The following is a 25,226-nucleotide window of genomic DNA, read 5'->3' on the forward strand; positions in this document are numbered from 1 at the left end:
TAAACTGATTTTATCTGTATGCTGCCCTGAGATCTTAATGATATAGGGCAGGATAGAAATATTTTAAATAAATAAAAATAAAATAGTGTTCTATACGGACATCATAACTACGGTAGCCATTGTTAATTCTAGCCTCTATGCATTTTTGTTTCCGAGGAGCCTGACTTGCTTCCATTTTAAATATACTCTAGCACCTTGACTCTAGAAATCTCCAACTTGTCTAGGAAGGTAAATCAAACAGCAGCTTGGGAAACCAGGACAAGAAAGCAAAGTCACCGTGTTCACTGGCTATCCTCATTTAGTACATATGACAGCTTTCCCTCAGTATCTAAAGGGGCGTGAGACATCTTTCTGCCATGTTCCTAACCCAAACAAGCCTTCCAAGGTACATTCATTTGAACTGGCCATTCTAGAGCACCAATGAGGGAAAAACCCATGGCTAAGGTATAGTTACCACCAGTAAACTCATTAACACTCTTAAGCATCCATCAAAATAGGGACCTGTGCCCAAAATATGCACATAACCCCCTTTTGCTCACAGAAGTTGTGCACAAAACACCTATGGCAGGAAAGCCAAATCCTGTCTCATCATCTACATCCTCTCTACTCCTCTTTTGATCCTAAGGGGAAAAAAACCCTCCCTAAAACTGAATTTAAAAACAAGCAGAGAACCTGCCTAATGCTGTTTGGCGGTTTGATTTCACCCTCCAAAGTTTGCTTTGCTTACCCTCCTACCCTTTCTCAGTGTTCCTCCCACACATCCATCTTTTTTATTTTGTACTCTGTCTAGTCAAAGATCCAGGGGAATGCACAACCTTGTGCTCCCCTGCTCCCCAAGCCTCTATCCAAGAAAGCTCTGCACAGGACAAGGCCTGAGGAGCTTGAAAGGGGTCCACTTTGCCTCAGTTCCCCATTGCAGAGTCACCAAAAACAACTTAATCAGCTCCGATGGCCTGACACCAAGGCAGAACCTCCGGAACTACTGCATCCCCCAGAAAAAGAGCCCCTTACCTCCTCCACTTTGGAATAGGTAATATCTGCACCCTGATTTGGGTCTCCATTTCACCAGACTATATTTCCCCTGGCAAAGCATTATTTATACTCTAATTTGTTCCTCTAACCCAGTTAGTACCCCCACATGTCTATCTGGTGTCTGTCCCCAATTCATACTTGGTATTTAGTTCCTCACATATCTTCTTCCCTTATATTTTGATCAGACATCCGCTAACCCAGTCAGAATACTGCTTTAATATTTCTGTTTTTGTATTAAATTGCATATTCTATTACTCTAAATTCTGGCTTGATGGTCTATAGCATTTTTTAAAAATCACATGGATACCACAATTACTGTGGCAGCATGCTGTGTTTTTTAGTTAAAGTTCCTTCACACTTGTCACTCAGATACATGTGCATGGGCACTTGTCTAATCTCCTTTTAAAGCTAATGGCTATCACCACATCCTCTTGCAGGTAAATCTATTAATTGTGTCTTGTGAGAAAAAGTACTTTTACTCCTGGTTGGGTCTTCCCCCAGTTATCCAAAAATTTGGAATATCTGAATAATTCAATGGGTAGAAGCAATAGAGTAAATCTGGAAAGAGATAAGTGGTACAGCTAAAAATGGTTAATCTCCTCTGATCCAGTGAGAAGGAACAGAAAGGGGTTAGGGCATAAAGTAGTTCAATGATTTAAGACATCCAAGGATCTGTGTCTAGAATCAGTTACCCTAGGCCTGACTTCAACAAATATATGTTTAATAGTACACATGAGTTGCAGGAGCATCAAGCACTGCCTCAAGTGCTTGTGTGTACTTTACCCCTATGTCTGTGAATATGTGCATTCACACAAATACATTTTCACATTGGTTGGATGGGGATATGGAAAATTTGCATCTGCCTCAAATTCCCCATAAGAGTCTGACACACAATTTGAGCAGTCATCATGGGGATGGGGGCAGGGGCTGGAGGGGAAGAAGTGAGGGAAGATAGATCTTCAGACAGCTGATAATTCTACAGTAGAGCATATAGTATCTTAGGGTGCAATCCTATAGGGATAGGTGGCCACCTCCGAACTTGGAGGCCACTGCCTATCCAATGCAGGGCAAGAGCAGTGCGGAGGGGATTGTCCTCTCTGTGCTCCAGTTGCCCTGCATTTGCAGCTAGACAGCTGATTTTGGCTGTCTAGCCGCAGGAAGTCGGAGCGGGGGGTGCAGATGCCAGCCAATGCATAGGAAGTGTCAGAACAGCACTTCCTCCCCACCCCAAGGAATGCCCCATTTTCACCACTCTGCACTTCTCTTACGAGCGCGGACTGTGGGGCCAATCCGCGCTGCCTACAAGGCAGTGCGGGAGAGGGTGGAGGTCGGTTCTCAGGGAACTGACCTATCCTATGGCTGTCTAGCCTCTGACTAGTAGCCATAGAATTGCACCCCAACTGTATTTTAGAAAGGTTATTGACTAGTTAGAGAGACAGTTCATAAGGGCAGGGGCAGGCAGCATGCAACCCATGGGCCGCATGCAGCCCCACAGCCAAAATGGTATCTGAGGCTGTTACGGAGCATGAAGTGTCAAAATTAGCTTGTTTGCAAGCTAATTTTTGCCTTTTGGGGACTCTGTAGAAGCTCCGGAGCCCCCAAAGGGTAAAAATTAGCTTGCAGACAATACATTTTGATTCTTTTGGTACCCTGTAGCAGCTCTGGACACCTTTTTTTTAATTTTTAATCCCCCCTATTTTTGGCATCCGCAGTGTGAAAAATGGCCCCTAACCTCCTGAAGTTGCCCACCCGTATCATAGGGCATGATAGATAACTATAGATAGATAGTTAGGCACTGTCAAAGTCCTACTGATAGGTTACACATATGCTTAATTCTCTCTCTCACTGAAATAAATAGTGTATACAGGTGGATTTTTCTGACTAGATCATGCCATATATTTTAAGGGCATTTGTAAATAATACCTTGGCAGTCTTGTCAGCAGAGGTAGTGGCAAAGATAGTGGCATCAGGTGAAACAGCACAAGAAAGAATAGCATCTTCATGGCAAATAAGATCTCTTTCTAGTTCTCCAGTAACTGTGTTCCAGAGCTGTAATATTAAAATCCACAAGTGAATAAATGTACTGCTATAAGTTTTTGCTTTAGAAATACTTAGTAGCAGATGGCTTTAAAAAAAAAAACTAAAGTAATTTTTATTCATTGAGTATTTTACAGTTCAAAAGACTCCTAAATAGCATATATGGATGCTCTTAACTTTTGGCTCTTCAAAAACAAAATATAAAATCTCACATGACTTGCCTTTGCTTTCCTGTAATTTAGCTGTAGGCACTAATCTAAGTTGTTGATATGTTGAATTATTATTTACCTTAACTGTTCCATCAAATGACCATGAAAGAAGCCCTGAGTGTTTTAGAAGGTGAAAATTCTTGACAGGTTCCTTGTGACCCTTTAGAACAATGCATTCCTCTGACTGCCAATTCCACACCTAGTTAAAACAGACATGGACATGAATTAAGAAAGGGTATTTATTTTAAATCACCCTTGACAGTCTCTCTTTTAGGTTTTCTTTCAAGGAAAAAATGGTGTCCTGAGGCACTTGTATGAAGAGGTTGATACACATAATTTACAGCCTGGAATGGCATCATAGGAGTAACTGTCACTTCTCTGAAGGGATCAAAAGCCTAGCTGCTTCATGAGCTCTGATCTACTTATTCATACAGCACTATAAGACTGAAATTTAGACCTCTAACTATATGAAGGGTATTCCCCATTATGAAATATTCCAAAATATTAGCATGCAATGTTTATATTCAATCAATGAATACTTTGTGATACCCAGCCTGCACTGGGCCATCATATCATTCTTAGAAGTGAGGGCTTATTAATTTTTCTTTTTGGTATAGTTTATATCCACATTTATTAGTCTCCCATCTTTTTATCAAATGGAACATTCTGGGATTGCTAAATTTTGGCTGGCCCTCATAGCCAGACAAAATTTATAATGAAAGGACCTAGCTGCTTCTCAACAGAGGAGGGTTTTATCCTTGTCTGATGTCATGCAGTTTTGGAGGGAGGGCTGAATTAAAGTCTGTGTAGGCCCTAGGCTCTCTCATAATCTGTAATTTCTGTAAACTGCCCAGAGAGCTTTGGCTATGGGGCAGTACAGAAATGTAAATCATCATCATCATCAAAGGTCTACAAGATAGATCTATAGATAAATATTTATATAGTATAGATCCCATAATCATATAGCTATACACAGGGGTGGTATGTGTTACCTTGGGCTTGTGGGGCACAGCCCTGGGAAGATCCTAGCCTCTAAAAAATCCAGAGGGAACCTCAAAGCAATAGTCCAGAGTCCCAGATACTCCCCCACATGTCCTTCTCATGATCTGTGGTATTGCCACCAGTTGCTCTTACATAGCAGAGCTAATCAGAAATATTGCCATGATTACCCATACAGGTACTATCCCTTGTCTCCAGGAAGGGAAAAATGCCAAGCAGTTTCCTATCAATTTTCTAAAGGGTTGGAACACTGACCAATTAGGACAGGACATATGGCTACACCCACCCTTAACAAAATTTGGCAGTCTAAGCTCTGAAAGCCTTACCTAGCCATTCACCAGAGGGGTAGTTCGTGGGTTAATTAACCCTCAGGGTGCTGTGGTGCATGCTGGCTGCCATTTTGAATAAGCAAGCCCTGGACAGCGGTTGCCATGGCTTGTTGTGCAAACCTGGATGGCAGGGATTGTGCAAGGGTTAAACAACCCTCAAATAACCCTAAAACAGACCATAGCTTATGCAAGAGTTGTTTAACCCTTGTAAAATCCACACAGCTGGACTGTTACTACTTTATTCAGAAACATTATACATTCCTAAAGAGTTTAAAATATTCCCATACTTGTATAGTTGAGTCATCAGAGCTTGAAATAAGTGTTTTTCCAGCAGAAGCAAACTGGCAATGTTGTACAGCTTCCCTATGTCCACTTCTGGATTTTAAAATTTTCCCACTTGAGAGGTTTAATACCTGTTAAAAATGAGAGACAATGGCATGTTGTGAGGAATTCAATGTGCATGCACATTAGAGGAAAAATCAACAGCAGAGGGGTGTCAGGGTGGACACTGAGCCCATAGAATCCCAGAGTAGTTCTGATTCTGAGGAAGAAGAGTCGCTCCTCTATCCCAGGGCCAACAGCTGACGGAGATTCCTCCCACCAGCATTCCTAGCTTAGATAGCAGTCTTGGGAGTGACAGAGCGCGGGAAGCAGACTTGATGGACGCGCGACGCCAACGCAGAGAGCGGCGCCAAATGGAGGGCGCAGAAAGGAGGCGTAGTGCCCGGTTGGCGCGCAGACAACGGCTGTGCCCAGAGGATCCAAGGGAAAAGGGGAGGGACTCTCCCTAGTCCTTAAGTTCAGGGGTCTGCCAGTAATTCCCTTTCAAACGGGGACCAACTGTTCCAACGTAGGGCATAGGTACTCTGCTGCTCATATCTAGTTGCTAACAGTAGAGTTGTTAAGTTGTAAAAGAGGAATAAAGCTTTGAAAAGAATCCATTTGTCTGTGTCTGGACTTGGCTACTGGATTAGACTGAGAGGCCTCCAAGGAGCCCTTGACAAGGGGTTGCTATTAAACTCTCTTTTTAAAAGCCCTAATATAATGAATGAGATTGCGTCAATAGAAAAATAGGTCGTGAGATAACTGGGAAAAGTGCTCATAAAATAAATTTTATGGCACCGCCCTGGGACTAAATAATCTCTAGTTTTTTTTGTAGGCAATAACCTCCCAGACCCTGGGTTACAAGTTATCTGTAGAATTTCCACCTGTTTGGTGTAAGAAGCTGGGGCTATAACTTTCATACTTTTTGCAAAGCTGGGTCCCAGAGGGTTCAAAATGACTGGCAAAAGTCTGCAAACCCTACCCCCAGGGTTGGGCAACTTGTGATCCTCTAGATGGTGTTGGACTGCAAGTCCCATAATCTTTTGCCACTGTCTATGCTGACTAGGACTAATGGGAGTTGCAGTCCAACATACTTATACCGCTGTTGAAAAAACTGATTTTCAGGCTGTTCCTTTAAATGTGTCCTAGCAAAAAAAACCACAGGAAATTCTGCATAGAATTTTTTAACTCAAAGTCTGGGGAGTTACTGCCTATCAATATATATATTTATGAAAGAACACAATAATGGGCCTCGCCTCACAGCCTAAAAACCTACTTCTTTATAGCAGTGTATCCTGATATTAATGTAACTAAAAGGAGAAAATTAAAATGAAGCCTGCAACAACAGCCTGCATGATCTACATTCATTCTTATTAACAGCCAACAGGACACATTCATAACATCATCATCATCATCATCACCGTCATTATTATAATCTATTGGAATTGATGCTTTTTCTATGAAACAGTAATGCCTTCATAACTGCATTTTAGCATCCCAGCAAACACGCTGAAGTAATTTAAAATGCAAAGTACTATTCCATTCTAAATACTACAACATCCTTTATACATTTTGATTTGCAAGGAACCCAGGTGTCAATAAAGTGACCTCAATGCTCAGTGCTCTACTTTAGTCTCGAATAGTCTAAATAGTCCAAGCCACTAGGTCTTTGGATAAAGAAATATGCCATAAAATTCACTGATGTCCTTCATTAAGGAAATCTGTGTTTTTCATTGGATAACTCTCCACAAACAGGACTTGTTCAAATACAGAGAAGCAGATAATTATTTTCCTCTGATATTTATAATATGACTAAATAAATATGCTGTTCTGCATCAAAGCAGTTAAGTGTGAAATGAATATCAACAATGAGAATGTGATTATACATTTGACCTAGGGAAGCTTTCATCAATTTTCAATGCTGCTACATGGCAGACAGTTTAGGAAGAACAGGTGTTCTGTGGTTGACAGACCTGAATTATCCAGAATAGAATCCTTTTCCACTTATTTTATCTTATTGGCTTTGGTTGTGGCACTATGAGTACCATCTTGTCATTTTTGTGTAGTACCTGAAATGATCACAATTAGAAAACAAAATCATAAACTACTCATTCAGAAACTCAATGGCTTTACCTTTACTGTTCCATTTTCCTGTCCAAAGGCAGCAGCCTGCAGGTCTTCATTTAGGCAACAGCAGCTAATTAAATGCTCCTGTTCTTCAGTCTGATAAACAGTATGGCCTGTGTATCCATTAATGAGCTACAATGCAATGCATAATTGGAAATATTACAGCACAGCATCCTCCAACTTTCAAAAGAGCACACCAGCACTAAGGAGAGCATCTGACCTCATCCTTTACCTCTGAGGCAATTTTTAAGAACAGTGGCAATTTCAGTTCATATTTATTACATGTTTATCTGCTCTTCAAATCAAATAACTCTAGAATATATGGTTCTTTGCCACCACCATTATATTTACAAAGAACTCTATGAGGCAGGTTAGATTAGAGAAAAGGTGGTCCCAAAATGGCTGGTCATATAGTGAGCTTCATGACTGACTGGGGATTTGAACCCAGGATTCTCCAATCCAAGTGTCTCTTATGAACAACCAAATAACAGGAATATAACCAATATTAGGCAGTATTCTACAAAATACATCCCACACAGATAGTATCTGTCACTGTGTTTATTACCATACAGTCTCTCTATAAATTCATTTATATTTCTCTATGAAATAGGATGTCAAACCTCAGGCCTCCTGGCCAAATCCAATCCACCTGGGGTCCCAAATCTGGCCCTCTGGGGTTCCCAGAGGATGGACCCCTTTTCCTGGCACACCCCATTTCCCAGAAAACTGATCATTTGGTGGTTTCCTCGCTTTCACACTGTTTTTCCCCATTCTAAAAGCTTGAAATGCTTCTCCTAAGGCGTAGGTTATTTATTTTATTATATTTATTTAGAATAATAAAGCATTATTTTGAAGATTATTTAATTATTTAGAAGACTTTTTAATTATTTTAGAATAATCATTTTGGCAGAAGCCCTCCCAAGGCAGTTCACTGCAATAAGATACATAAAAACAGTTAAAATATTAAAAGCGATAAAAACATAAACACAATAAAAGGGCGCTAAAAGCAACAATAAAGACTGACAATAAAACCAACAGCAAAACCAGCAACAACAGCAATCATATCAAGAGAAGGCCATGGTAAAATAATACGTTTTCAAGGCCTTCTTAAAAGCCTGCAATGACGGAGCATGGAGGACCTCCGATGGCAACTTGTTCCAAAGGTGTGGAGCCGCTGCAGTAAAGGCCCTCTCATGTGTGGTTGCCCACCTAACTGCTCTCACAGGTGGGCAAATGAGAAGGGCCTCTCTTTCTTATTATTAATACTTATGTACCACTTAATATAATAAAATCCCCAAGCAGTTTACATATAATATTACTAAAATCACAGCTTAAAATACACTATTAAAAATCACAGCTTCACACAGTTCCTGGCAGTAAGAGGTTTAAGTTAAAATGTTCTGGTAATTCGGCCCTGCCTCCTTTTGCCTTTGGTCCCACCCACCACTGGAATGCAGCCCCCAAGAGCTTCTCAAAAATTGAGCTTGTCCCTCAGGCTGAAAGAAGTTTGACAGCCCTGCTATAAAAGAACACGATCTGTTTAGACGAACTGTATTACTTTTACAATGTTCATTATAGAAATATTAGCTATGATTCTGCACACTAGTAGCACTGAAATGAATGTTGTTTCTTTACCACTTGTAACTGCATGCACAATCACCACTACAAAGAACCTGCAGATAGTAAAACTGCATCACAATTGAAAATAATAAAATATAAAAGGTGTGTTATCCTTGCCATTTTATTATGATTGTTTCCATTTAATGGACATCTAAATCAGTGGAGTGTGGTAAAATTAGAGATGGATGACATGATTCTGTGCAGGCGAGAAATCAGTACTTCTATTTTACGTATGTTACAAACATTGTCTGTGTGCCAAGAAAAGCTGTACATAGTCCTTGCTAGAATAAAGCTACAATACTTCAAGCAACATATACGCACATTTTATACAAAGAACTACCTTGCTAGATAGCCTCTTTTGGTGTTTTCAAACATCGTACACACATATACACAGTTTGAATCAATGCTCAAAGATGTTTGTCATTTCAGAGGAAAAACGAGAACCAGTAACAATATTTTAACAACAAGAATATTTAAGAAACACCTTCCTCAACCTGGTGCCCTCCAGATGTTTTAGACTACAACTGTCATCAGCACCAGCATGATCAGAGGTGATGAGATTTATAATCCATAACATTTCAAAACACCGGGCTGAGGAAGGCTGCACTACACAGGTTCAATTACTTAAAATTCAAACAGGTGGCCAATGGGTGTGACTGACACATTGCTCTTTAAAAACAATGCAAAGAGAATGCCTGCTTTTCTGATCTTATCGGGCTTCTGACAACTGCATAGAAGTGGCTACAGCTTTATATTAGGGCAAACCACCCACAACTTCACTTTGGAAGTTCTTCCATGTCTAAAAAAAGCTTGTAATTATTTTTCAGAAATGCTTTAACTATTCAGTGGTATGCAGACATGAACACCAGCATAGCACAGCTGCAGCCTTTTCTATTTCCTGCTTCACAAATAACCATAGCAACACTAATATATTACACTGAAGAAGAAAGAGGAAACATCATTACTTTGATCCTTGTTTATAAATCCTTTTACAAAAGGGCGGTCCAAATAAGGAGTTTTCCCTCTTCAAAAAAGTTGCCTAAAGCAATTTATTTTCTTTAAGCAAAATATATGATTTTTTTCAGTTTCACATACCATTATGGGGTCAGAATAGGGCTTAAAGGACATGCTGGCCAAGTTTTCACAATGAAGGTAGAAAGCAGAAAATAAGCACCAGCTCTTTGACGAGATCTTCCTTAACACCTTCTGCCAAGACAGAAGATGACTGGGAGACTGCAGGTGGCTCTTCTTCTTTTATTTATGTCTGCATCTTATCCTGAGCTGGAAGCATAGTTCACATATTTTGGAATGACAGTGGATAACATGGAGAATGGGTTAATTCCCATGAGCTCTGAGTTCCTTGGATGAATGGTGAGATATCAATGTAAGAAATAAAGACACTTGTGCTGTTCTAGTAGCTAGCTGCCCAGTCAGAAATGGACAATTAATCTTTTCTATATTGGCTTTTACCACTGACCAATTAGCTTCATGTTCCAAGCTGAATAAAATGGTATGTAGTAGTAATAAGATACCGGTACAACAGTCTACCCCCTTCATGGATCACTGCCCTGTTGTGGCGAAGGGGCTTGCGTAACTCAGTGAAGCCATAAGCTATGCTGTGCAGGGCCACCCAAGACGGACAGGTCATGGCAGAGAGTTCTGACAAAATGTGGTCCACTGGAGAAGGAAATGGCAACCCACTCCAGTATTCTTGCCAAGAAAACCCCATGGAACGTATCACAAGGCTAAAAGATATGACGCCAGAAGATGAGCCCCTCAGGTCGGAAGGTATCCAATATGCTACTGGGGAAGAGCAGAGGGTATTTCCAAGTAGCGCCAGAAAGAGTGAAGCGGCTGGGCCAAAGCCGAAAGGACACTCAGCTGTGGATGTGTCTGGTGGTGAAAAGAAAATCCGATGCTGTAAAGAACAATATTGTTTAGGAACCTGGAATGTCAGATCAATGAATCAAGGTAAGCTGGAGGTGGTCAAACATGAGATGGCAAGATTGAACATCGACATCTTGGGAATCAGCGAACTAAAATGGACAGGCATGGGCGAATTTAATTCAGGTGACCATCATATCTACTATTGTGGGCAAGAATCCCTTAGAAGAAATGGAGTAGCACTCATAGTCAACAAAAGGGTGGGAAAAGCAGTACTGGGGTACAATCTTAAAAATGATAGAATGATCTCAGTACGAATCCAAGGCAAACCATTCAACATCACAGTAATTCAAGTCTATGCCCCAACCACTGAGGCCGAAGAAGCTGAGGTTGATCGGTTCTATGGAGACCTACAACACCTTCTAGAACTAACACCAAAAAAAGATGTCCTCTTCATCATAGGGGATTGGAATGCTAAAGTAGGAAGTCAAGAAATCACCGGGATAACAGGCAGGCATGGCCTTGGTGTACAAAATGAAGCAGGACAAAAGCTAATAGAGTTTTGCCAAGAGAACACGCTGATCATAGCAAACACTCTTTTCCAACAGCACAAGAGGCGACTCTACACATGGATGTCACCAGATGGTCAATATCGAAATCAGATTGATTATGTCCTTTGCAGCCAAAGATGGAGAAGCTCCATACAGTCAGTAAAAACAAGACCTGGAGCTGACTGTGGCTCAGATCATGAGCTGCTTCTTGCAAAATTTCGGCTTAAATTGAAGAACGTAGGGAAAACCACTAAACCGTTCAGGTATGACCTAAATCATATCCCTGATGAATATACAGTGGAGGTGAGGAATAGATTTCAGGGATTAGACCTGATAGACAGAGTGCCTGAGGAACTATGGACGGAGGTCCGTAACATTGTTCAGGAGGCAGCAACGAAATCCATCCCAAAGAAAAAGAAATGCAAGAAAGAAAAGTGGCTGTCTGATGAGGCTTTACAAGTAGCTGAGGAAAGAAGGGAAGCGAAAAGCAAGGGAGAAAGGGGAAGATATACCCAACTGAATGCAGAGTTCCAGAGAATAGCAAGGAGAGACAAGAAGGCCTTCTTAAATGAACAATGCAAAGAAATCGAGGAAAACAACAGAATGGGAAAGACTAGAGATCTCTTCCAGAAAATTGGAGATCTCAAGGGAACGTTTTGTGCAAAGACGGGCATGATAAAGGACAAAGAAGGCAGGGACCTAACAGAAGCAGATGAGATTAAGAAGAGGTGGCAAGAATACACAGAAGAACTATACAGGAAAGATCTGAATGTCCCTGATAGCCATGATAGTGCGGTCACTGAACCTGAGCCGGACATCCTAGAGAGTGAAGTCAAGTGGGCCTTAAGAAGCATTAGTAACAACAAAGCTAGCGGAGATGACAGTATTCCAGCCGAGCTATTTAAAATCCTAAAAGATGATGCTGTTAAAGTGCTGCACTCAATATGCCAACAAATCTGGAACACTGAACAGTGGCCACAAGACTGGAAAAGGTCAGTTTACATTCCAATTCCAAAGAAGGGCAAAGAGTGTTCAAACTACTGCACAATTGCGCTCATTTCACATGCCAGCAAGGTGATGCTCAAAATCCTACAAGCTAGGCTTCAGCAGTATGTGAACCGAGAACTACCGGAAGTACAAGCTGGGTTTCGAAGAGGCAGAGGAACTAGAGATCAAATCGCCAACATTCGCTGCATCATGGAGAAAGCAAGAGAATTCCAGAAAAACGTCTATTTCTGCTTCATTGACTACGCTAAAGCCTTTGATTGTGTGGATCACAACAAACTGTGGCAAATTCTTAAAGTGATGGGAATACCAGACCACCTTACCTGTCTCCTGAGAAACCTGTACGAAGGTCAAGAAGCAACAGTAAGAACCAGACATGGAACAACCGATTGGTTCAAAATTGGGAAAGGAGTACGACAAGGCTGCATATTGTCACCCTGCTTATTTAACTTATATGCAGAGTACATCATGAGAAATGCCGGGTTGGATGAATCAGAGGTCGGAATTAAGATTGCTGGGAGAATTAACAACAACCTCCGATATGCAGACGATACCACCCTAATGGCAGAAAGCGAAGAGGATCTAAAGAGCCTCTTGTTGAGGGTGAAAGAGGAGAGTGCAAAAGCTGGTTTGAAACTCAACATTAAGAAAACGAAGATCATGGCATCTGGCCCCATCACTTCCTGGCATATAGAAGGGGAAGAAATGGAAGCAGTGACAGATTTTACTTTCTTGGGCTCCAAGATCACCGCAGACGGTGACTGTAGCCATGAAATTAAAAGACGCTTGCTCCTGGGGAGGAAAGCTATGGCCAACCTAGACAGCATAGTAAGAAGCAGAGACATCACCTTGCCGACAAAGGTCCGTCTAATCAAAGCTATGGTTTTCCCAGTAGTAATGTATGGCTGTGAGAGCTGGACTATAAGGAAGGCTGAGCGCCGAAGAATTGATGCTTTCGAACTGTGGTGCTGGAGAAGACTCTTACGAGTGCCCTGGACTGCAAGGAGGTCAAATCAGTCCATCCTAAAGGAAATCAACCCTGAGTGCTCATTGGAAGGACAGATAATGAAGCTGAAGCTCCAATATTTTGGCCACCTAATGCGAAGAGAAAACTCCCTGGAAAAGACCCTGATGCTGGGAAAGACTGAAGGCCAAAGGAGAAGGGGACGGCAGAGGATGAGATGGCTAGATAGCATCACGGATGCAATGAATATGAACTTGAGCACGCTCCGGGAGAGAGCGCAGGACAGGAAGGCCTGGCGTGCTATGGTCCATGGGGTCACGAAGAGTCGGACACGACTGAACGACTGAACAACAACAACAACAACAACAGTCTACAAAGATTCCCAATAAAGTTCAGATGAGAAATTATGAAATCTCTTCTTCTGATATTCTTTTTTCTACTTATAGTCACAGCTCATTCATGAAATTCTCCTACTTCAAATGCAACATCAAAGCTAAGATGATAAAAATGTTCCTAAAAACTCAAATGCATGGTCTGTAGATCCATTTTTTTGTGTAAGAAGCTACACTGGACTCTATATTCTTTTCATCGTGTAATGGGATTCAAAAGAATCAACACTTCAGCCAAGTTTTTAAAAAACACATCTTGCTGCAAGGGAGATAACCTATTGGCAGAAGACATGCTGGTGAGAAGTTCTTCTGGTGAGTAATTCTGCAGGGATACCATCAAGGGACAACAGCAGAAAGCTACTGTGTGATTTTTTAAGATCAACTTAAGGTGTAGTTCTGCAAGCCCGACTGTGTACAGACCTTCCAACTTTTAATCTTTACAATTCTTACACCATGCATGCCTGTAAGATAGCCAATTATATCATCTACCTTAGTCCTGTTTACAGACGATGAACTGAAGCCAAGTACCCTTAGTTAAGTCACTGAGCCCATAGCCAAGCCAAAATTATTCAGTGGAATACAGTACATAAGCATAGTTACCTGCAGATGCTTCAAATTATCAATGGCTAAAATGATCACTTCATTGCCCAGAAACAAGACATCTATTTCACGTTTTAAAACAACAGCAGAGGACTTGCACACCTTACTTGTCTCCCAAATCTGTTGAAGAGAAGAATGAGACAGCAGAAGTTCTGCAAAGTTAAATTTCAAGCACACAACATTTATGCACACACAAATCAGAAGTTGAATTTAAGATTGTCTTTACTCAGTTAAAAATATACAACAATTTTGTATTGTCATTTTATTTGATTTTCATGAGTGAAGCTAGTTAATGAAGAAATGTGCAAGGGTTTAATATAATCAGTCAAGTTAATCAAACTGTAATTCTCTCATACACCTCCCCCCAGTCTTCCAAGACCAAAAGAAGAGGCTTTGCTCCAGGTTCTATAATTTATCCAAATAAAATAAGCAGCACCAGGATCAGGGGCTTCCCCACAGTGGCACCCAGACTACGGAATTTCTTGCCATAGGGAACCTACCTAACCAGCTAGATAGCAGTTTTCCACCAGTAGATGAAGACATTCTTTATTTTGAAAGGGCTTTGCCAGCAGTTAACACTGCTTATTTCGACTTGCTGATGCTATTTACTATTGTGTAATATTGCTTTTATTGCCCAATACTTTTTTGTTGGGTTGCTTTTATCACCAGTGTTATGGTTTAGTGATTTATTGTTTACACATATTGCTCAGCAATTATGGACTGTTTTTAACGTTAGTGTATTTATTCTATTTTATGCTGATTTTCAACTGTATATTTTTAATATTGCACATCATCTCAGATGCCTTGGTGCAGGGAAGAGAATAATAATTATTACTTATGAATAGAAATGGAATATTTCATTTACAAAAGTATTTTCAATAATAAGGATTTTTAATGGGACGATAACATGAGGAAAATGGCACTCATCCAAATAAGCCAAAATTTAGTGCATGCTTTGATTGTTACAATTCCTCATTTCATTCATTACTCATAATAAATAAATGTGTAGACCTTGGAAATCTATTGTTGGATAGGGCGTCAGGAAGACAAGTAAATAGTCACGATCTTGCTCTTGCTTAAATAAGCAATACAAATTCCTGGAAAATATTTGAAAAATAATAAGCCTACCCTTATTGTCTGGTCATCAGACGAAGTGAGAAATAAAGACCCATCAGGTGAAAATGTCACAGAATGTACCCAGCTCATATGTCCTCGACAGTCGGCTATTTTGGAAAGCGATTCAATATCCCATATCTAAAGCAAATATAGAAGGTTTTTAAAAAATGAATTATTTGCACTATACTATGATAATAATTTTTGGCATCTCCCTTTTCACTTTTAACACAAGTAGAAGAATCCTGCTGGATCACACCAAAGGCCTCTAGTCCAGCATTTTATTTCCCCAAGTGGTCAACCAGATCTCTATATGGAAAGCCTGCTAGCATGAAATGAGGGCTACATCCGCCTCCTGCTGTCGCTCCCAGGGACTGGTATTCCAAAGTCCGCTTTTTCTTTAGAGTCAGCGCCTTCATCCATTTGTGAATGTGCCAATGTCTGAAGACTTCATTTGGGTAGAGAGTTTTCAGAAGATGCACTACATTTTCTACTACATGTAGTAGTAGAATATTAGATCGCTTTTAAGTTATAACTTTAAAGTATTGTTGTCAGAAGTAACTACTCGAAATTATATTAAATATTATATAGAGGTAGATGACTCAAGTCATCTTGAGGCCATAAAATCAAGTTAAATGAAGATTACATTCTTAAAGTAATACCGCTTTCTGTACTTTTCTAGCTGCTTCAAAATATAAGACAGAAATTAAAACAGGATATCAGACAATATTCAAATAAATTGGGAAATGGGAGACTCCTGCTACGTGCTACTCCATTTCCAAGTTGCCATCTCAAGACTATACAAACTGCATCACATACAGTACTAAACACACCATGCAGCAAGACTAAACTGATATGTTAATTTGCTTCTCTAATTGCTTTGATATTTGCTTACAAGAAACATGGTTAATCAAGAGCTAAGTGGTAGACTTTGCGGTTTCAATGGCATTTTCCAAGGATGATGTTGCCATTTTTCCAAGAAAAGGCTCTCTGGGGGGTGTCACTATTTTGTTTTCAGATATTCAGCCACAAATCAGAGAGATATGCAGATTAGTGGCTTAAATTGGCACCCCCACATGAAGATCATAGCCTAGAAGTTTTATTTTTCTTCTGCTGAAACAGGTCAATAAAGAACACCATGCAACTAACTTTATTATGGCCCGGATGATGGCTTGTGGTGAGAATTTGATAGCCTCTGTTGGCCTCGGAATGGACAAACATTAACTCAAGGAAAATAATTTGTCTTATGTATTAAATTCAGTTAATAGTTTCCACATTAAGGATAATAAATTGAAACACAAATGGTATTTTTACATGCACACAAATATATAGCGGCATTAGGTATCCCCAGCTCTCAAAACATTCAGTGCCAGGTTGATTTCAGAACTTTTGGATGGAGATAAGCTCATCTGGTAAATGAAGTGATAAAATGCAGACTACTTAACAAAGATTCATATTCCAAACAACAGGACTGAGAGGTGTTTCATCACTCCATGCCAAGAGGGTGCAGGCCAAAATCCACAGGTTATTTTATTAGAGAAGGGGGACTATTTTGCTTCTGAAATGGCTAAGAGTGCAATTCTATGCAGGTTTAGACTAAAAGAAGTCCTACTCCTCCTCAGCAAGGCTGGTTGGGGAATGCTGGGAGTTGTAGGGGTTTTTTTTTTTGTCTAGACATTCATAGAATTGTGCCCTAAGTTAGTAAAAACTTTGAAAATCTAGAAGCTATTTTTTATCTGTGGATACTCAACATTAAAAAAACTAAGATCATGGCATCTGGCCCCATCACTTCCTGGCATATAGAAGGGGAAGAAATGGAAGCAGTGACAGATTTTACTTTCTTGGGCTCCAAGATCACTGCAGATGGTGACTGTAGCCATGAAATTAAAAGACGCTTGCTCCTGGGGAGGAAAGCTATGGCACACCTAGACAGCATAGTAAGAAGCAGAGACATCACCTTGCCGACAAAGGTCCGTCTAATCAAAGCTATGGTTTTCCCAGTAGTAATGTATGGCTGTGAGAGCTGGACTATAGGGAAGGCTGAGCGCCGAAGAATTGATGCTTTCGAACTGTGGTGCTGGAGAAGACTCTTACGAGTGCCCTGGACTGCAAGGAGGTCAAATCAGTCCATCCTAAAGGAAATCAACCCTGAGTGCTCATTGGAAGGACAGATACTGAAGCTGAAGCTCCAATATTTTGGCCACCTAATGCGAAGAGAAAACTCCCTGGAAAAGACCCTGATGCTGGGAAAGACTGAAGGCAAAAGGAGAAGGGGACGGCAGAGGATGCGATGGCTAGATAGCATCACCGATGCAATGAATATGAACTTGAGCACGCTCCAGGAGAGAGCGCAGGACAGGAAGGCCTGGCGTGCTATGGTCCATGGGGTCACGAAGAGTCGGACACGACTGAACGACTGAACAACTGCCATACATCCAAGTGTCCTAACTAGAAATAGATTAGGGAGATGATTGAGGCATATTACAGAACTTTGGTCAAAATCTAACAGCAGCCATGAAGGTCTTGGCTTTCATGGAAGTAACTGTAAACTCTGTTCATGGCAGCATACCAACAACGGCTTTCAGGAAAAAAGTTGAAATTCCTCAATCTGAATTAGCTCTAACTGGGCAGATGAGCCTGATTCCATACAATTTTTAATGAACATATGAAGTTACTTTATACAGAATCAGATGACTGGTCCACCTAGCTCAGTATCATCTCCTCTGACTGGAAGTTGCACTCAATAGTCTCAGACAGGTATCCTTACCAGCCCTACTTGGAGATGCTAGGAGTTGAACCTGGGATTGTCTACAAGCAAAACATGTTCTTTACCACTGAGTTATGGCCCCTTCCCACTGTGCAACTGTCTATCAGAGCAACAGAAAAGGTGAGGTGGGGAAGGGAATTACTTATATTTTCTCAAATACAGTTACTTACCTCAACAGAATAATGTGATAATGCAACTGCTACCATCTGACTGTTGGGACAAAAGTCACAGTACTGAATAGTGCTGTGGTGGCTTACAAGGATCTCTGCCAACAAATCACTGGTCTTAACATCATAAAGCTGTAAATATAATAATCCATTCTAAGATAATGGTTCTATTCACATTAAAAAGCTAACTCTGAAAGTTACATAATTTTAAATATGGGTATCTTAATACCAAGAACAATGGCCATTGACAGAAGATTGAATATCAAAACGTAGTTACTGATTTCTTTCAACTTCATATTTTGTCTATTAGAGATCAAAGGTACAGTGAATAGGCAGTACCGTCAACCAATAGGCAGTGTTCAATACCTTGAATAGGCAGTATTGCCAGCCAACCAAAAAAGTCTCTATATAGGGCCTCACTGAGGTTATCAGAGGGAATGCTCCTGGTGCTTCCACATGGACCGATGGCCCCACTGGAGTCTACCAGGAGAAGAGCCTTCAGTGTGGTGGCTCCCTTCCTATGGAACTCCCTGACCCTGGAGGTCAGGCAGGCGCTCACACTGCATTGTTTTCAGCGCCTACTGAAAACAGCTCTATTCCAGGAAGAATACTTCACTCAATTCCTTGGTTGATCAGCCTCAGTTTTATTGGCACTGTATTTTTAAAAAAATAATTTTAATATCATAGTTTATTCTTTTAATATTTTGTTCATTTTATCTCTTGTTGTTCATTGCTCTGGAAACTGTTTAGGTGTGGAGCGGTATACAAATGTTGTAAATAATAATATTTATAAAATATTCTTTTATTCTATACAACAGAATTAAAAGAAAACAAAGCAAAATTAATTTGCAACAATAATGTCTTTTAAACATTCTGAATAATTTTAGCATTTTATTAATGTGAAATTATCTTAACCATTTCCCTTTTTTAAACCACAAATACAATTATGTTATATAATAGACTACTTAACAGATTTAATGTTCATTAAGAAGGAAAACATTTATGACTACTAAACTAATCCTCAAAAGCATACTATTTCTGCAAACTATAATTAAAAGGCTGAATTATCAAAGCTTGAATAAAAAACATTATTACATCAATTTTAGTCCCAAATCGGTTTAAGAACTTGAATGTAAAATCCCTGAAACACTGTTTATAATTTTAATTATTTCACAAAGTCATTAAAATCATCTTTATGCTTACAGTGATTCTGGTTCCTATACTTATGGAGCCTTGTGAAAGACTTCCAAAATATTTTGAAGGGTTAATTTTTATATTCCTAAACTCAATTTACGTTCTTCTCAAGGATTATTAACTTTTTAATCATTTTTCCCACTGGTAACTTCACAAGAGTATAAAGATCCTTTTGCAACCTAATGTGCCATTACAAGATGCTTCATATGATAATTGCAAACATGGTATTTGGGATGGTGCAGACGTAATAATTGTTGTGAGAGCTTCAGCTATTGGGTAGTATTGAAATGTAATAAATAAAATAAAAGGGGTTCTCTTTTAATTGCAGTTAAGAGATCGGGAGATGGCCATAAGACCACACACTCCTTCTACATGTTGCCTCACCTCTTCTGTACAAATCTCCACCCACCAGCCTTAACTGCAATAGAGCATTGCACCAGCACAAAGTTGCCCGCTAGTTAAGATTAACATGTCAACTTAGCCAGCTTTGCTGTTCAGCTCTAATTCCTTGTTAAGAATCCTTGTTAATTTTAAATATGATTAACATCAGTTCTGACATAACATTTAATTGTGAAACATGTTGCCTTCTGGTGGGGAGGGGTTGGGGTGGGAGAGGATGGGCCCAGTTGCCTGGTTATCTTGAGATGGTTGACATCAAAATTGTGGTGGAGTAGGGATAGGTGACATACACTTCTTGTTGGACAAGACTGGAGTGTAGCTAGAGCAAACTGCTGACATTTCAAAAGGAAAAACCATACTATAATGTGGCTATCTCCCAGAGAGGGAGAGGAGAGAGTGTGCATGTACAGAAGCCAGGCTACTGCACTGAAACTGTTGTTCGGAGATCAGCACTTGGCAAAAGGCTCTGCACCACGAGGTCTGGGCATGCATGATGCACTCACCATATCTGTATTGTCCTCTTCTCATTCTGTTGTCCTTTTCTACCCCTGCCCCCATTTTAAAAATGTGACACTTCTGAGCAGATTCACATACCAGTGGTTCCACTAATAGCTCCAAAGTGAAAATAGCTTCAGCACACTCAATTGTCAAACATCAAATTGAAAACAAGATGGTGATGAGGACAATTGACATAATATTAAATACTTACAAAAAGCTTATTTTTGGCTGCCACTGTTAGTGTATCACCATGAGATGACCAGGAGCAACACTTCACTAATACTTCCACATCATCCTGGTATTCATCCACATTTCTGAAGACGTCTCCGATATCAATAGTTTTCAGTTCGTTTGCTGAATGCACATACCAAAACTTTAAAAATAAATATACTAAATTAATTCTTTTTTTAAAAAGGTCAGTGTAGAAGAAGACAAAGTCTTCTACTGATTTGGAAAATTTCAGAAATACACGAAGAAATTGCAACCCATTAAAATCAAGCAATGGAGAGAGCAATCCTATGGCCCCTAGGCAGTGTCTGGGGAAACATAGGATATTTTGGATTCCTGAATTCAAGCCAGAGGCAGCACTTCGACCTTGGACCCAGGAGTCTGAGCTCCCTGCCCCCCCATAGCCAGCGCGTTGAGAACTGCACTAGCTGCCTCTACGAGCTTGCAAACATGAGCTCGTAGAGCGGTGAAAGGAGGCATACTGGTGGACAGGGAGGGGAGGAGACTGGGGATGCAGGGATACGAGCTATCCCCAGCCATCCCCAGCCTCCTTCCCTCTCCCTCCCTGAAGCCTCTGCTAGACAGGGCTTTTGCTAGATGAACGAAAACGCCTCCCGCTCTGCAATGGATACTTGTAAGCCTCTGGGTTTGGAGGCTTATGAATACCCAGGGAAGATTGAATAGGATAGAGCCCTAAATTGTTGTCAGTTTATGTAGACTTAGTTATCTCTAAAATGTTGCCAGACAGCAACCAAACGTCTTTTGTTTGGTAAAGCATTTGATGATTGTGCATAATGGTTATCAGCAAAATAACAGGTGTAATGAGACAGGACTTGTACATTGCAAGGACCCTTTTGGAGTTCAGTACAACTCTGTGCACAATATGCCTACCCTTTGGAATGTCTGTCAAGAATGCTGGGCCACCTGGTGTCAAAGCAGAGGGGCTGATTTTGCTCTCCTGCAACTGTATTCCCAAATGCTGTGCTTCAATTTCCCTCCCCCATATAAGAATGACTAGCACCCAATGGGCTTTGGTACATGGTTTTGTTACAAACCTCGTTTCTGCCACTGGTGATGCCAGCTTTTGAAAACCAAGCATGCTCCTATCTGCATAGTCTCATCTTGAGGTTCTGCTTCTTGATCACAGCAAGTGTGACAGAATGTTAGTGAACTGTATTTTCTATAGAAAGATCTTGATAATATATATTTCAGATGCACCTTTTTATTGTCCATAGTGATTGTTCTTTTTACACATTTGAAATGTTTGTGAATAATAGTGACATCTATACTTTTCAGCTCCTCGCTGGAAAGAAGAGTTCAGGGCACTGTCTTGCAATGCTTAAGTGAGGAGATCCAGCTTCATGTGTCTCTGAACATGTCTTCAGTCTAATCTACCTCAGAGGTATTTGTTGTGAGAATAAATGCACTTTATAATATGAGAAGTGCTACAGAATGTGCATGAAAGATACACACAAGTCCTACCATGAGTAGAATGTGCATGGGATGGAGTTGTGAGCCAGCAAGCTGCAGTAAGTCTGTCTGCTAACCACTTCCAGACTGCCCACTCTGGAGGAAGGGCTGGCAGAGTGAGAGTGAGGGAGGAATTAACCCAAATCGGTACCATGTCCCTTGATCTCCCCAAATGATTTTCCTAACCCCTAATAGCCAATTCATGATCTCAGTGAAAACATTATGTTTTACAAGCTGTTGAGCAGTCTGACTACATATCAAAGCAATCAGATGACCACTTCATTGTAGCTTAGCCATCACTACAGAACTGTATTATTGTGCAGAAAAAGGGTTGGGTGAACCGGTCCTTAAACCTTAGACAGTAACACCTGCTTTAGTATTCACCGTGCTTAGTTTTTTCCCCACTCCATTCTTTTTCCTATAAGGGTGCAACAGTAAATGGCCATGTGCCTGCCCGACCTGGAAAAAGAAACAACAGGCACAATGCAGGAGTGTGATTTTTGCTTTTGCAAACTTTTGAGATTCCAGGACAGAATACTACAGTGAATCTGACTTTAAATGCTGTAATCCAGAGTCTGAAAGCATACCTTCACTGTTCCATCTGCTGAGCAACTAGCCACATACTTGTCATCCGGTGAAAATCTACAGTGGGTAACAGAACTTCTGTGGCCAAAAAATGTATTGCGACAGTGTTTTTTGTTCAAATCCCAGAGCTGCAGAAAGGGTGGGGGAAGCCAAAAACACTTAAGAGATACTATATTAAACACTGGGAAAGTCCTTAATTCAGTTCCCTCCCCGCTCCGAGAATAGTCACTGCATGACACAGCAATAAATAAATAAATACATAACAGAAAAAAGTTTGCAACTTGCAACTTTCCCTATAAACTACCACCTTTCTGTGATCAATCTACATTTACTATGTTACAGCTCATTGTGGGTTATTTTATTTATTTAACTCCCAACGAGCCACAGCACCTGCAGGCGTCATGTTACATATGCAACCCCCGCTCAGGGGTTGTCATGTCATGCAAACCTGGCGAGCATGGGTTATGAGAGAGTTAAACAACCCTCACATAGCCCTGAAACAGACTGTGATTTATGCAAGGCTTGTTTAGCCCTCACATAACCTGCGCTTGCCAGGTTATCACAACACGACAACCCACGAGCAGGGGTTGCATATTCAAAATGGCAATGGCATGGGCTGCAGCCTCACTGTGGGTTAAATAACCCATAATGAGGCTGCAGCGCATGCAGCTGCCATTTAAATAACCCACAGTGGGCTGCTGTGTTATGCAAACAGCCCCTATGTGTTCTATAGTTCTAGAACAGAAGAATATTTTGACTGCGAGAATGGAATTGACTATTCTGTTGTTGCTTTTTCTTCCCTTAAATCTAAAGCCTACCCATAAATATGGTACCCCACCTCTGACTACATCATAAACAATGGCAATAGTTCAAATAAAGATGTCCCAAAATACTAGACATATATGCAGAAAAAGAGGAAACAGTGTATGTTTTCCCTAAAGCCCAACCAACAAGAACAAAGTAGAGATTGTTGAAGTATGTGGCAAAAAGGCAAGAAAAACAAGAGCGCAAAGAAAATGTTCAGAAGTACCTACATCCATATTTATAAATTTACATTATTTATACGTCACTCCTTTCTTCCTAATGGGATCCTGAAGGCTAACAGCCATCATAAAAAACAAACACTATAAAAACAATAAAGTGAAACTGACACCAAAAACAACAGCAATAATAAATCAATAAAAACCACACAGAGGAAATACAGAAACCAAACCAATTTGAATTTCTTCAGGGAACTCCTTGAACAATCGCGTACCTAAACAATTGTTTTAATCTATCATCTGAAGACAAAGAGTCAGGCGATAATCTGAGACCACATTTGCACATCATGCTAAACCACAGTTTAACGCAATCGTGAATAGGCAGGAATGCACCACGGTGAGCTTCAGCCTCATGCACTCCCCCCCCTTCTGCATGATAAAAAGGAGGAGTTTGGAAGCTTCCATTTAACTGTGGTTTGTTGTGTCATCCAGACCAACAATCTGTGGTAAACACTGACTAGGGTTAGTTTCAAACAATCAACGTTGAACTATAATTACTGAATTTGGCTTGTTTAAAATAACTATAGTTAAAATTAATCACAATTCTGGTTCCAGACAATACAGCAGGCTATAGTTAAGCAAAAGTTTCTGAACCTTCTTGCCCAGTCACATAGGAGGAGAGGGAGTGCACAAGCCCCTCTGCAGCTCATTCCTGGTCATTCACACTATGCTAAACTATGGCTTAGTTTGACATGCGAACGTGGCATGAGTGTCCATAGTAAACAGCTCCACAGTCTCAGTGCCACTGCTGAGAAGACCCTATCTTGGGTTCTTGGGTGCCCTCCCTCACTGCAAATAGGAGTAGGACATGGAGCAGGGTTTCCCCTGACAATGAATGAGGGAAGGTATGCTCACATGAGAGGAGCAATCCTTTAAGTATCTTGGTCGCAAAACCATTTAAAAAGTATCTGATGAGCTGAAGCTATATTTTTATTTATTTATTTATTTGATTTGTACCCCACCTTTCTACCAAAACATGGCACTCAAGGCAGCATACAGGCACAATTAAAATTGATTAAAGCAATAAAACAATACAAGTAAACAAAACGATTAGAGAAAAATAAACATTAAAACAGCACCCAGCTCACTTAGAGGCTAAAGTCCTTCTTGAATAAAGTGGTCTTTGCCTGACAGTGGAAGGACAGCAAAGAGGGATCAAACCTAGCCTCTCTTGGGAGGGAATTCCTCAGCCTGGGAGTGGCCACCAAAAAGACCCTCTCTTAGGTCGCCACCAAATATGCCTCTGTGAAAGCGGGAGTCTTGAAAGAAGGGCCTCTCCAGAAGACCTTAAGAACTGAGCAGGCTTGAACAGCAGAAGATGGTCTTTCAGGTAGCCTGACTGCAAGCCATATAGAGCTTTATAGGTCATAACCAGCACTGAATTTTGCCTGGAAACAGACCGGCAAGCAGTGAAGCTGCTGCAACAAGGTAGTCACATATTCCCTGTGAACTGGATTTATAATTAACATGGAGTCCAAGGAAGAAAGCATATCAATGTCTTCTGTAGAAAACTAGAAGTGTAATGGATGTAAGGAAGCACATTTCTAATCCCCTCTCACACAACACAGGCAGTTAACATGCAGAACCCAAGTGACCCCTGGTGGCTAAAACTAGGAACAGCAGGACCTCATATACCAAGTTCACAGAATTTCCATGCATGCTCTGACTAATTACAATTATAAAATACATGTGAAT

The 25,226-nt window shown here is 40.6% G+C and overlaps 1 protein-coding gene across 36 annotated transcripts in view; it reads right to left on the reverse strand.

Moving 5' to 3' along the window:
- Positions 1 to 25,226, reverse strand: part of APAF1 (apoptotic peptidase activating factor 1) — a 103,214-nt gene that overhangs the window by 46,355 nt on the left and 31,633 nt on the right. For all 36 annotated transcript variants that reach the window (XM_084810187.1, XM_084810177.1, XM_084810173.1 and 33 more), the window contains 9 exons: positions 22,494 to 22,619; positions 20,420 to 20,581; positions 18,121 to 18,249; positions 15,199 to 15,324; positions 14,071 to 14,190; positions 7,064 to 7,189; positions 4,894 to 5,019; positions 3,358 to 3,477; positions 2,956 to 3,081 (listed from right to left, as the gene is read on the reverse strand). In XM_084810187.1, coding sequence (XP_084666313.1) covers positions 2,956 to 3,081; positions 3,358 to 3,477; positions 4,894 to 5,019; positions 7,064 to 7,189; positions 14,071 to 14,190; positions 15,199 to 15,324; positions 18,121 to 18,249; positions 20,420 to 20,581; positions 22,494 to 22,619 — 1,161 coding nt within the window. The remainder of the gene's footprint in view (positions 1 to 2,955; positions 3,082 to 3,357; positions 3,478 to 4,893; positions 5,020 to 7,063; positions 7,190 to 14,070; positions 14,191 to 15,198; positions 15,325 to 18,120; positions 18,250 to 20,419; positions 20,582 to 22,493; positions 22,620 to 25,226) is intronic.

This window comes from Heloderma suspectum, chromosome 7 (assembly GCF_057233095.1).
Source record: "Heloderma suspectum isolate Gila_16-S chromosome 7, 16-S_ref, whole genome shotgun sequence".
In the NCBI taxonomy this organism is placed as follows: domain Eukaryota; kingdom Metazoa; phylum Chordata; class Lepidosauria; order Squamata; family Helodermatidae; genus Heloderma; species Heloderma suspectum.